Source organism: Schistocerca americana, chromosome X (genome assembly GCF_021461395.2).
Source record: "Schistocerca americana isolate TAMUIC-IGC-003095 chromosome X, iqSchAmer2.1, whole genome shotgun sequence".
Lineage (NCBI taxonomy): Eukaryota > Metazoa > Arthropoda > Insecta > Orthoptera > Acrididae > Schistocerca > Schistocerca americana.
Window position 1 is genome coordinate 825,872,469 of NC_060130.1, and position 13,499 is coordinate 825,885,967.

At 36.2% G+C, this 13,499-nt stretch overlaps 1 protein-coding gene across 1 annotated transcript in view; it reads right to left on the reverse strand.

Moving 5' to 3' along the window:
• Positions 1 to 12,546, reverse strand: part of LOC124556522 (methylcrotonoyl-CoA carboxylase beta chain, mitochondrial) — an 89,339-nt gene extending 76,793 nt beyond the window's left edge. The window contains exons 1-2 of the mRNA XM_047130476.1: positions 12,335 to 12,546; positions 4,312 to 4,562 (exon numbers count right to left, since the gene is read on the reverse strand). Coding sequence (XP_046986432.1) covers positions 4,312 to 4,562; positions 12,335 to 12,472 — 389 coding nt within the window. The 5' untranslated portion in view covers positions 12,473 to 12,546. The remainder of the gene's footprint in view (positions 1 to 4,311; positions 4,563 to 12,334) is intronic.
• Positions 12,547 to 13,499: the final 953 nt, after the last annotated feature.

Consider the following 13,499-nt stretch of genomic DNA (forward strand, 5'->3'; position numbering starts at 1 on the left):
TGAACAGATGCTCGAAACATTCACCGTGCCACGGATGCAGGCGAATGGGGATAGTATTATGCTATGGGGAACATTCACTTAGGATTTCTAGGGAACTGTGGTATTAATCAATGGAACCATGACATTTGTGAAGTACACGAACATACTGTGGACCACATGAATCCCTTCGTGCTTAATGTGTTCCCTAATAGTGATGGCATCTCCCAGAAGGATAACAGACAGTGTCACAAAGTCACTTTTGTGCTACAGTGATTTCAGTAGCATGACAGTGAACTTAATTGATGTCTTGGTAACCAAATTCACCTTATCTGAGCTCAATGGAACACATCTGGAATGCCATTAGACACCAGTTCCAAACCCACAAACCAGTGGCCCATAATTTATGGGAATTGCTATAGCCTGTGCATAGACATCTGGTGCCACAAATCTCCAGAAACTTACCAAGAACTTTTGAGTCCACGCCACACAAAATCATTACTGTATTGCGTTCCAAAGGAGGAGCAACACACTATTAATCAGAGAGTCATAACGTTTAGCCTCGTCAGTGTATGTCAAATCTTGTTGGCTTGATGTATATATGAATTTTTATCACACTATGTCTTTGTCCTTTACCATAATATTTCTCATATCATACTATACCTATCATGTGAATCAGGACGTGCATATGTTTTTGGAAAATGATTTGGGGGAAAGAAAATTTTTTTTTAAACACTTTTCTGGCCTGCTGACACAGTGCTCTTGTTATGCATGTTTCCAGTAAGTATTTGATGACTTATTTCATGTTTGAAGATGTAAAATTTGTGCTGTGTGTGGTGTCACCGTCAGACACCAAACTTGCTAGGTGGTAGCCTTTAAATCGGCCGCGGTCCTGTAGTATACGTCGGACCCGCGTGTTGCCACTATCAGTGATTGCAGACCGAGCGCCGCCACACGGCAGGTCTACAGACACTTCCTAGCACTCGCCCCAGTTGTACAACCGACTTTGCTAGCGATGGTTCACTGACAAAATACGCTCGCATTTGCCGAGACGATAGTTTAGCATAGCCTTCAGCTACGTAATTTGCTACGACCTAGCAAGGCGCCATATTCAATTACCATTAATATTGTGAATCATGTACCGTCAAGAGCGACGTTCATCATTAATGGATTAAAGTTAAGTATTCCACCAGCTACATCCGTTTTTCTAAATTCTAATTTCCTTGTCCTGTTCCAGACATCATGCCAGCCTGCATGAGCTAAAACGCGTGCGTTTCAGCCTCCTTTAGTAAAACGGTGTTGTCTCTCTTGCCAACCACAACACTGTACAACATTAAAATGTAGCTTAATATAGAACTGCAAATTGTTAGATTTAAGTTAAAGGTTTATACATCAATGTCACTTTTCCTCCCTTTCATTACATCAAACTGCATGAAAAACAAAGTGCATTTGATAGATCTTTAAAGCAATAATGCATATAACAATGGCATTTTCTTAACACACAAGTTATATTATGGGAATTACCAAATACGGCACATTAGTTTGGAATTATTTAATCCAACATGGTGTTTAAATAAGTTTTGTGCTAACCCCTCATAGTGCTATAGATGAGCAAAGTATGAAACGAACAGGGCATGTGTTTGAGTAATGTGAAAATCTCAAAACATTTTAAACTGTTCATGACTGCACATGCAGAGTAGAGAAAGTTTGCAAACTATCTTTATTGTTGCTCAAATAAAGCTGATGTATCCCCACATTAAAAAGACACACAGAAAATAATCTAACAATAAACAGGTATATTATATTTAAATCCATCTCATCTTAGGGAACTGTAACCACTAATGACTCAATGTTGAAAACCAAAGTGTTTTTATGACGACTGGTTTTAATATGATATACAAACCATCTTCATATTTAGTATGGCAATTATATGCACTTAACTTAATACAGACAAATCTGTGCATCAGACTGAAACTGGTAGTCAAAGATAAATGCTGTGGCAATCCAGGAGGTAATTTTCATCAGCAAACAAAAAAGATAACTTTATTGTTACCTGTGTAAGTTTTCCACTCTGTATTACAACTGTTAATGATAATCATTTTAAAATATCATCTCAACAGTTTAGAAATTTCTTTCAAAAACTGCTCAATAATATGTGCAGACAGTGTACAATGGTATAGCCTAAATAAAAGAAATTCAATAATGCACACTGCTAACTAACACCCTTTATACGCCAGATGTTAAGTGAAAGTAATCTGTAAGATTGAAGAGATTTATTATTTTCAGTTAAAGGTAACATGTGCTGCACACTCTGACGTGTCCAAAGCTTTCTTTCACGTCCTGGGTGCCAGATACAAAAATAAATCAACAAAATAACAAGTTAAAAATTTGTGGAAATAGTTATTTCCAAGTTATAAGAAGTTAAAATCAGGATGGAACTGACATCAAATAATACACAGAATCTTTACAGATTTCTGTATAAAGTTGCTTTATTCTCATTAAAGCAGTGGAACGATAATTCTTTCTGCTGCTAAAAATTGGTCATTAACAGAAAGTTTTCACTGCTAAATGGTTTTGTATTCCCGCCTAACAGTAACCCAAACAGTCATAAGTTATCTACTTTCTCATTACTCTTTCCAGGAAGATTAGTGTCATATTGTCTCTTATTGTAATTCTATTAGTCACAGAACATTTGTGACCAGAAGCAGCTGAAGTACACATCTTGTTGTGACTTTCAGTTCATAGATGGGTTAAGCTCTCCACACTAGTATATCCTGCATTAAGCCCATTCACCTCTACACAACTATTGCAGCCTACATCCATCTGAACCTGCTTACTACAGTCAAGTCCTGGTTTCCCTCTACAACTTTAACCCCCAAACTTCCCTTCATTACCAAGCTGACAATCCCTTGATGACTCAAAATGTGTCCTCACAACCAATCCCTTCTTTCATTCTAGTTCTGCCATAAATTTCTTTACTGACCAGTTTGATCTAATCCCTTCTAATTAGTTATCTGATTTACATAAGTGCACATACAAAATAAGTACAGCGACAAGAGAAGTTGAGTACAACATACACTCCTAACCAATGCCCAAAGTATGTCATCAGTTCTTCAAGTGAACTTAGAATACTAGTACAAAGAAATTTACTTCTAAATATGTTTACACAGTATGCTTAATAACTCATTACAACCACAAATGTAATGCTCTTCAGAGAATAATAAAATTACAGTGTGCATACTGTCACACTATTCCCTGGCATAGAAGCCATTTTGTGTTGTGGACTGTGTACAATAATATCACACAACACTAAACAGTGGTAAGTCTTTAAAACTGTAAAATGTTATTACAGACTAAAACTATAATTCTGTAATTACTGTGCAACAAAATCTGCAATCATATTACTCCACATTTAATCACAATAGCAGCTAGTCTGTTAAATGCAATTTCTTTCCTGTTTATGACCTAATTCATGTTCAGTATAAGTATATGAAAATGGAAATTATAGCAACACAATAATAATAATAAGTCATGCATTAGAACAAACTTATGTTGTTTATCATGTAGCAAAAGACTTGGGGAAAACCAGCCTTACACAAACCTGTAGTGTTAATGTACAAAATACCACCTCAGGAAATCTTTCACTCCCTTGACAGAGCTAACATTATATGAGATATGTTTATAAATTAGAAGCAAATGATAAATTTCAGGGGTGATTCAGTGTTAGTACAATAGCCTTGAATGAGTTAGCTGATACAGGAAGTGTTTCCAAACATTTATTGTTCCATCATTAATGAGAATGTTACATCTCCAGTTGTCAACTTTGTGATATTTTTAGCACGACATGTTTCTGGACTATGTTATCCCATAATCAAACACTGTAAAACAAGGAAACCAATCAATAAATCACAATCTGACACGTACTAAAAACCATATAAAAATATTTATATCATCCTGTTGTATACCATATCTTAAAGCTTTAAGCTATACTGTCCTGTAGTATAACAGCTTTAAAGTATGTTATATTACTAGACAATATAAATATTTTTGTGTGGTGGTTAGTACATATCATGTTGGGATTTACTGATTGGTTTCCTCGTTTTACAGCATTTGATAATTGGATAATGTATTCCCGCAATATGTTGTGCTAAAAACATCACATATTCGACAACTGGTGGCGTAACATTCTCAGTACTGACTCATGGGGACTCATAGGGCAGTTGTAAGGTGACTTCACAACAGATATTTACTGTCAAAATAGTGTTATTCCTATTATAAATACTACATTAAAGCCGATCTTTGTTTTCAAATAATGATGGGGAAATATTACCTTACCCTGCCACAAGACCAATTCCAGTCACTAATCCACCACATGGAACATCATCCTCATACATGTTTAATCCTGCCAGTTGTGACAACTCAAGGAAGGCAGAACCAGGGTCAAGAATGGCATCAATCCTCTCTCGAACAAGCAGCTTGCCAGCTGATTTGTGGCGCTGGGCATATTTTGGTCCTCCACCACCACGTACATCTAAAGTACGCTGGGTCAACTTATCTACAACACCTTTCATAGCTGCATAGTTGTCCTGCAAATGCAAATGAAAACCTTTTAGTCATTTGTATTACAGCCCAAGGAATGGAAAAAATAAACAATAGAAGCTTGACAGTTAACATCCCCATTAGTTGTTTTGGGTTTTAGCTAGTTTCACATCAAAAATTGGTAAAAGTTCTAAGGGCCTATCCACACAATTATCTTGAAGTGTATGTCAATAAGACTTGCCATACATAACCATGTGATTATTTTTTTTTTTTTTTAGTCATCTGTCTTCTGATTAGTTTAATGCGGCCTGCCACAAATCTCTCTCCTGTGCCAACCCCTTCATTTCAGAATAGCACTTGCAAGCCATGTCCTTAATTATTTGCAGGCTGTATTCCAATCTCTGTCTTCCTCTACAGCTCCTTCTAGTACAATGGAAGTAATTCCCTGGTGTCTTAATAGATGTCCTATCATCCTGTCCCCTCTTCTTGTCAGTGTTTCCCACATACCACTTTCCTCCTCGATTCTGTGAAGAACCTCCTCATTCCTTACCTTATCAGTCCACCTCATTTTCAACATTTTTCTGTAGCACGACATCTCAAATGCTCCAATTCTCTTCTGTTCCGGTTTTCCCACAGTTTTCCTTAGAATGCTGTGCTCTAAACGTATTCTCTCAGAAATTTCTTCCGCAAGTTAAGGCCTATGTTTGATACTAGTAGACTTCTCTTGGCCAGGAATGCCCTTTTTGTCAGACCTAGCCAGCTTTTGATGTCCTCCTTGATCTGTCCGCCATTCGTTATTTTTCTGCCTAGGTAATAGAACTCCTTAACTTCATCTACTTCGTGACCACCAATGCTGATGTTAAGTTCTCACTGTTCTCTTTCCTGCTACTTCTCATTACTTTCCTCTTTCTTCGATTTACTCTCAATCCATACCCTGTACTCATTTTATACTGTTCATTCCATTCAAGATATCCTGTAATTCCTCTTTGCTTTCACTCAGGGTAGCAATATCATCAGCAAATCTTATCATTGATATACTTTCACCTTGAATTTTAACTCCACTCCCAAACCTTTTTTTTATTTCCATCACCGCTTCTTCAATATACAGATTGAACAGCAGGAGTGAAAGGCTACATCCCTGTCTTACACTCTTCTGAATCCAAGCACTTCGTTCTTTGTTGTCCACACTTATTATTCCATCTTGGTTCTAGTACATATTGTATATTACCTGTCCCTCCCTACAGCTTACCCATATTTCCCTCAGAATTTCAAACATCTTGCATCATTTTACAAATTCGAACGCCTTTTCCAAGTTGACAAATCCTATGAAGGTGTCTTGATTTTCCTTTAGTTTTGCTTCCATTATCAAATGCAACGTCAAAATTGCCTCTCTGGTGCCTTTACCTTTCCTAAAGCCTAACTGATCATCATCTAACACATTTTCTTTTCCATTCTTCTGTATATTATTCTTGTCGGCAACTTAGATGCATAAGCTGTTAAGCTGATTGTATCATCATTCTCGCACTTGTCAGCTCTTGCAGCCTTTGGAATTGTATGGGTGATATTTTTTCGAAAGTCAGCTGGTACATTACCACACTCATACATTCTACACACCAACGTAAATAGTAATTTTGTTGCCACTTCCTCCAAATAATTTTAGAAATTCTCATGGAATGTTATCTGTCCCTATTGTTTTATTTGATCTTAAGTCCTCCAAAGCTCTATTAAATTCTGATTCTAATACTGGATCCCTTATCTCTTCTAAACTGACTCCTGTTTCTTCTTCTTCTACATCACACAAATCTTCCTCCTCATAGAGGCATTCAATGTACTCTCCACCTATCCGCTCTCTCATCTGCAATTAACAGTGGAATTCCTGTTACACTCATAATGTTACCACCCTTGCTTTTAACTTCACCAAAGGTAGCTTCGACTTTCCTATATGCAGAGTCAGTCCTTCCGACAATCATTTGTTTTTCAAACCACGAAGTTGATACTAGCTTCGATACAGATCAAGGAGATGACTGTATTTCAACTGTGGAAAACTTCACTTTGAGTTGCTAACATGATGACAACTTCAAAATACTAGTCGTCAGGGTGTGAGCAAATGATATTGTCATAGAAAAAATACATCCTTTACTTGAGTGCATTTGACAAACAAATAGGTACGTTTATGCAGCACATGGACAACCTATAATAATCTCTCTCAGTCAAAAGAGGAATTTTCAGTTCATTTGCATGACAAATGTTATACAATACTAATATCTTCCCCTTTAATGTCGACCTTGAGCTATGCCACAAAACAGTTTGCCACCAGGATTAAGATTTCATATTGATATTCACTAGCCTGCCTCACAAATGAACTACCACCTTCCAGTCTAACCTAGGCCTTGGGCTATGGTACAGATCATTCAATCATGACAACAAAAAATTCATGTTCACTTTTGTTGGCTTCATCCATTCACAACCACACTTGCCTTCCAACCTAACCTAGACTTCCGACTACAGCACACACCTGTCTGTCAAAAAACTTTTGTACTTAAGATGAAACAACTACCTCACTAACCATAACTATTTTACAAAACACATCTATCCATATTGATAACAAAAACATTAATATTATGCAAATGCAGAAAATGACAGAATGTGAGCAAATCATATTATTAAGCATACACACATCTAATCACTGCTACCCGATACCATCCTCCCACTGCTGCTGCCAACATCTGTGATTTACTGCCCAGTGCAAGATCAACACCACCTAAACGTCAGCCAAAATGAATACTAACAAGAAAGCTTCTAAAGTAAGATTCAGTATACACTCTGCACCTCAATGGGTAGATTTCAAACTACAAATGAGAAAGATTCGAGGTCCAAATCCCAACTGATCATAAGACTTTTGATCTCATTTACTACTTCTTTCACCAAGGAAAATAATTTGTGTACATGAAAAATTGAGATGCACTGTAGTTCATAGTTGACGATAAATTGTATGTTCCCTTATAACTGGTTTGGTATGTCCGTTTATATTTTTTTAGCCTCTCAAACTCTGCAAAAACACTTATGTAAACAACTAGGTACACTAAAGTTAATTTTCATAGAACATAACACCACCATAAAAAAGCTTTGATTACTTATATAATAAATTAAAGTTTTCTCAGAGAACGAACTGATATAATTTTTATGACAGCACCCTCCAACAGGATTTTTTTTTTAAATATATACAGAAGCAGGTATTTTTGTGAGTGACATCACAAAGGAAGAACAAACTGACAGACCAAGCCCAAAGAAGCTAGAGGCACCAAACATTAAAGTAAGTTGCTCCCCCAACAGTACTCAAGAATGCAACCTGTCAACTGACATCAAAGGGTGGAAATGTTCTTAAGAGGTCCATCAATCAAGTTCAATCTGTCAAAAATAAAACGTGATGAAGGTGGTAAATATACCTGCCATGAGTTTAAGAATTGATATGAAGGAAAAGGAATTGTGCAACACTTTAGAATTCCTTATAGTCCTCAATTTAATAGGGAAATCAGACACTAAAACTGACAATAATGAACAAGGCACAAGCTATGATCTTTGACAGATTACTGAAGATAGAGCGGGGACAAGCAGTGCTCAGAGCCACATATTTAATCAATAGAAGCCCCCAAATGCCAAAGAGTCACACCTGCAGAAAACTGGTGTGGGAGAGGAACTGATCCGTCGAGACTTCAAACTTTTGGATGGAGAGTTTTCGCCAAAAATCTAGGTTTCTTGAAGAAACTAGACAAAAGAAGTAATCCCTACTTTTTTTAGGTTATGCTCCAGATTGCTACAAAACCATTTCGTGCAGAAAGAAGAAATACTGTTGTGTCAAGAGATCTTGAATTTGAACAGAGTGACAAAAGATTGTACACAAAATCTTGTTATTGGTGAATTATCAAATGACACTAGCAATTAAGTAAATGAAATTCAAGGTACAGAAAATCAAGATGGAAGAGGATGCAATGAAGACAGAAGAAACTACAGTTTATGCAATTGAATAAATTTATGAAACCTTAAAAATATGAAGATTACGATACAGTATTACTTGAATATGAAAGGTGTATTAACAGTCCGGATAAAGAAATTTGGATAATTGCAATACAACAAGAAAAGAAACCATTTGAACAGAATGACACATAGAAGTTGGTGAAACCAAAGGAGGCATTAAGGAAAGAGATCTTGACAGGCAAATGGGTCTTTGAAGTTAACGATAACTGTTGATGTAAGGGCAGACTGGTTGTCAGTGGTTGTCAAAAAGGAAAGAATATACTGGGGGTGGACAAAACAATGGAAACAGCAAAAACACAATACATTACTATGCCTAATATGGTGTAGGAAACCCATTACCAGGTGGATGGGGCCAGTCCTCCTCAAATGCCACTGACCGATAGCTACACCACAATGTTCACTTAAATTCTATTATAGACTAATCTGGACGCACTTTACTCTGTTTTATTTATCAACCAATTTTTGCCAACGTATCTGAACATTACATATTTGTACACACCATCACTTATTAGCCCAAACAGCACCCTGACATTAAGAGATGGCTGTTAATCACCGAGTCATAAGTGAATGCTGTTTGATGACTTTATGTGTCAAAGTAGATGGATGATATCAGTATGTTCAGTACATCCCACTGTTGTATTTGTAGCTACATACTGTGTTACGATGAGACTTAGTTACTAATGGGAAAAACACTGGACCTTTACTGAGGGGGGGAGGGGGGGGGGGAATTTTAATATATGGTATCACCAGATAAGAAATTCTCTCCAAGTGTAAGAATTATGGCACATCAGTAAGCTAAATTACAAAGACACATAGTTAGTATCATTTGTAGTTAATTAGTTAGTTCCATGTTCCACAGATAATTTCCACAATAAATCATAATGATATGAAATTGAAATGAGTCTTTCACATTAACATTGGAAATTAATTTGTAAATATGGCTACATGCTGAATATTTATATGCTTATTTAGTTATTAAATCTACAGTCAGTAATTCCTATCCATCTCCTTTTACAAATACAACAACAGAAATTCTTTTACAGAATAGGTGTTGTTATGGAGAAACTTTTTCAGTTTTGTTTCACATTTTACTTTGCTATTTGTGAGGCATTTCCTAACACGACATAAGTTACCAAAAATTTTTGTCGCAGCACTGTGCACTCCTTTTTGTGCTAAGGGCAGCCTTAATGCCAAGTAATGAACGTCATTTTTTCTTCTTCTATTGTAATTATGTACATCATTGTACCTTTTTGTCAGTGGATTATGGACAGCAAACTTTATGAGGGAATAAATATACTGTGAAGCAGTGGTTAGAATGCCCAATTCCTTAAACATATATCTACAAAATGATCGTGGGAGAGCACCACATATTATTCTTACAGCACATTTTTGCACAATGAAGACATTTATTTCTTAAAGATGAGTGACCCAAGAACATTATTCTATATGACACTACTGAATGAAAAAATGCAAAATATGTCAACTTACTGATTTCTCTCTCCCCAAGGTTTGAAGTGATTCTTAAGTGCAAATATGGCTGAACTAAGTTGTTTTAAAAGTTCCAAAATGTGTTTTTCCAATTTCAATTCTCATCCATATGGACACTTAAGAATTTTTAAGTTTCCATCCTATTTATTATTTCCTCACTATATGTTACATTTATCTTTGGCGGGCTACCCCTAGATGTGCAGAACTGATATGTTGTCTCTTTTTGACATTGCAGATGAGATCATTTGCAAATGAAATCAGTCAATGATACTTTTTGACATTGTTTACATTTCCTCTGTTTTCGTATGTACGCTTGGATTGACTACAATACTGGTATCATCTGCAAAAGTAACTCATTCCGTTTTTTTGTACATTAGGTGAAAGATCATTTACATATATGAGGAACAACAGCAAACCAAAGACTGAGCCTTAGAGAGCCTCATAAGTGATTTTTCCCTGGTCAGAATAATGTTCCCAGACTACATTGGCTGAATTACTAAGTACTTTTTTTTTGCATTCTTTTGGTTAGACATAACATTAGCCATTGGTTGGCTATACCATCAATTCCATAAAACTTCAGTTTATCTAGGAGAATATTGCAATTCACACTGTCAAATACCATAGATAAGTCATAGAAAATAACAATGAGCAATATTTCATTTAATGTTTGTAAAACGTGCTCATTAACATGCAAATGCCCTTCTCAGTATAGCAAACTTCCAAACTTTGATTTGCTGAAGATATTATTGTTGCTCACATGAGACACTATTCCAGAAAACATCGCCTTCTCAAAAACTTAGAATAATGATATTAGGAGTGAAACATGTCAGTAGTTATTGACATCTCTCCTATCACCTTTATTATAGAGGGGATTGACAACTTGATTGAATTTTCTCATTTTGAGAGTATTGAGGAGTGATCTGTTTTAAATGTTAAGAAACACTCAAAATCCAAGATCACATAATATATTTTTTTTATTTAATACAACCTATTTCAACAGTCTTTGCTGTCGTCTTCAGGTCTTAAACACGTTTTCATTGTAATACATCCTCATCTTACTCCGAACCTCAAGCACAAGATGTCAAGTGGAAAAAATTCAGCGCATTATAAAAGTTTGTCATCGCTAAAATATTTAAAAACATAGAGCACCTTGTGCAAAAGGCCATGCCCATATGCATACTGCTCACACCTGCTTGTTACATCATACAACACAGAACCGTGTTTGTATGATGTAACAATATGCATATGGAATGGCCAATTGGACAAGGTGCTCTACGTTTTTAAATATTTTAGCGATGACAAACTTTCATAATGTGCTGAGTTTTATCCACATGACAGCTTGTGCATGAGGTTCAGCATAAAATGAAATGTTTTACAATGAAAAGATTTTTAAGACCTGAAGACGACAGCAAAGACTGTTGAAAATGGTTGTCTTAAATAAAAAATATTTCTTGCGATATTGGCTTTTGAATGGTTTTAGCAATTCACAATGGCATATTTCAGTCTATCTGGAAAAATGCCACGAGTTAATGACGCATTAACATTACTCATTCCACATAAGACTGGGCTTATTATATGGGAACAAATTTTTAGAACTCTATTGGAAACACAATAAAAAACCAGGTAAGGTTTGACTTTTGAGGGACTATATAATTTTGTTAATTTCAAAAGGAGAAATTGGTGTTACAGTCATAAGAGTGAATTTTATGAAAACACCATTTCCTACATACTGCTGTGATTTTTATCTTGAACTGTTTGTCCCTACATACTCTACTATATTTAAGAAATAATTATTAAATATATTTGCTACTTATGTCTCATTTCATCAATTATATCCCTTCCATTCAGTTAAATGGTGGTGGTATCCTGTTCTGTGGCGTGTTGCCCTGTCTCTCGTTTCACTACATTCCATGCAACACTAAGTTTGAGGTCAGATTTATAGATTTCTAACATAATTTGCATGTTTCTTGATTTTTTAAAAGCTTTTCTTAGTAATTTTGGGCAGTTTTTGTAGTGTCTAACTACTGCACGTTGTCTACCTGTTCTTCACAACAACAATGTTGTATTAACGAAATGAATCTACAAGATAGATCGGAGTCTCTCATGTTTTCCGCATAACTTGAAGATGTCCAGTGGAAACAGTCCATAAAATAAACAAAGCGGTACCAGTAATGACAGAGATCTCTTCTCCAACAATATGTAAGACCTGCTACTATTAAATAAACTAAATTTAGAAGAATCACATTATTGCAAACGAAATTCGCCTGTGATCTCCAATTATAATACGGCATCTAACCTTGAATTCAGGAGAATTTCTGTCCTGGGCGGATCCTATGATTTCACACGAATTATGACGTGAACATTTCTGGAAATAATGCTGAGGTTTTACATTTAAAACTCTCCTCAGAATTAACTTTGTTACGTGCGACTTCATATTATCAACAACTTCTTTCAGTTTACTAAAACACGAACATATGTTCAAATCAAAGATATAAACAGTGTGTCTAGTTGTCTACTCTCTACGGACAGCAAATCTTGGTGCAGATCGGGTGCGCTCGTGTCTGCAGCTCGTAGCGTTTTCTGGTGGCAGGCAGCGAAAGCCTACAGACAGTAATCGTCATTATTTCGTGTACTGGTCCCGTGATTTGCTTATTGGGTCGGGTTGTTTGGGGGAGGACACCAAACAGCGATGTGATCGGTCTCATCGGATTAGGGAAGGATGGGAAAGCAAGTCGGTCGTGTCCTTTCAATTGAACCACCCGGCATTTGCCTAAAGCGATTTAGGGAAATGATGGAAAACCTAAATCAGGATGGCTGGACGCGGGATTGAACAGTCGTCCTCCAGAATGTGAGTCCAGCGTGATAACCACTTCGCCATCTGGCTCGGTGATTTGCGTGTGTGCGGTTGTTTGTCTTACGACAGCTCTCGTTTGCAAAATGGAGAAATATAGTTGCAACACTTGGCGGTAATGCAAGCTTATTTCGCCAAATAGTCCAACAATATAATCAAAATTTTCGTAAAAATTAACAACACTTACTAATGGTCGTAATTGGTTTCTTTATTTCAGCTGAGAAGCTAAGGAAAACAGGTTTCTATTTAACCTGCAAATCCTTACAAGATGTTACATATCGAGATCACTCTCCCTGACTTTTAATCCTGAATCTCTCAAATCTTCTAACCCAGAAAATAATGGAAAGAACCATGTTGCCATAACATTCTTATACTTTCTTACCAAATATGGCTTCTCATACATGTAATTTATACCATGTTTGATCAAAATGGAGACTGATGAAATAAAAAAATATTTATTTGAATAATCTGGTATAAAATGTGTCATTTGCTGCATGCACAATTTAAATTCTCGTTTCTGAGACATTTAGAAGTTTACAAGTAGTGTCAAGGAAACATACTGTTAACTACTCTGTCATGGTTCTCATCATAAAAACAAACGCTTTGACAG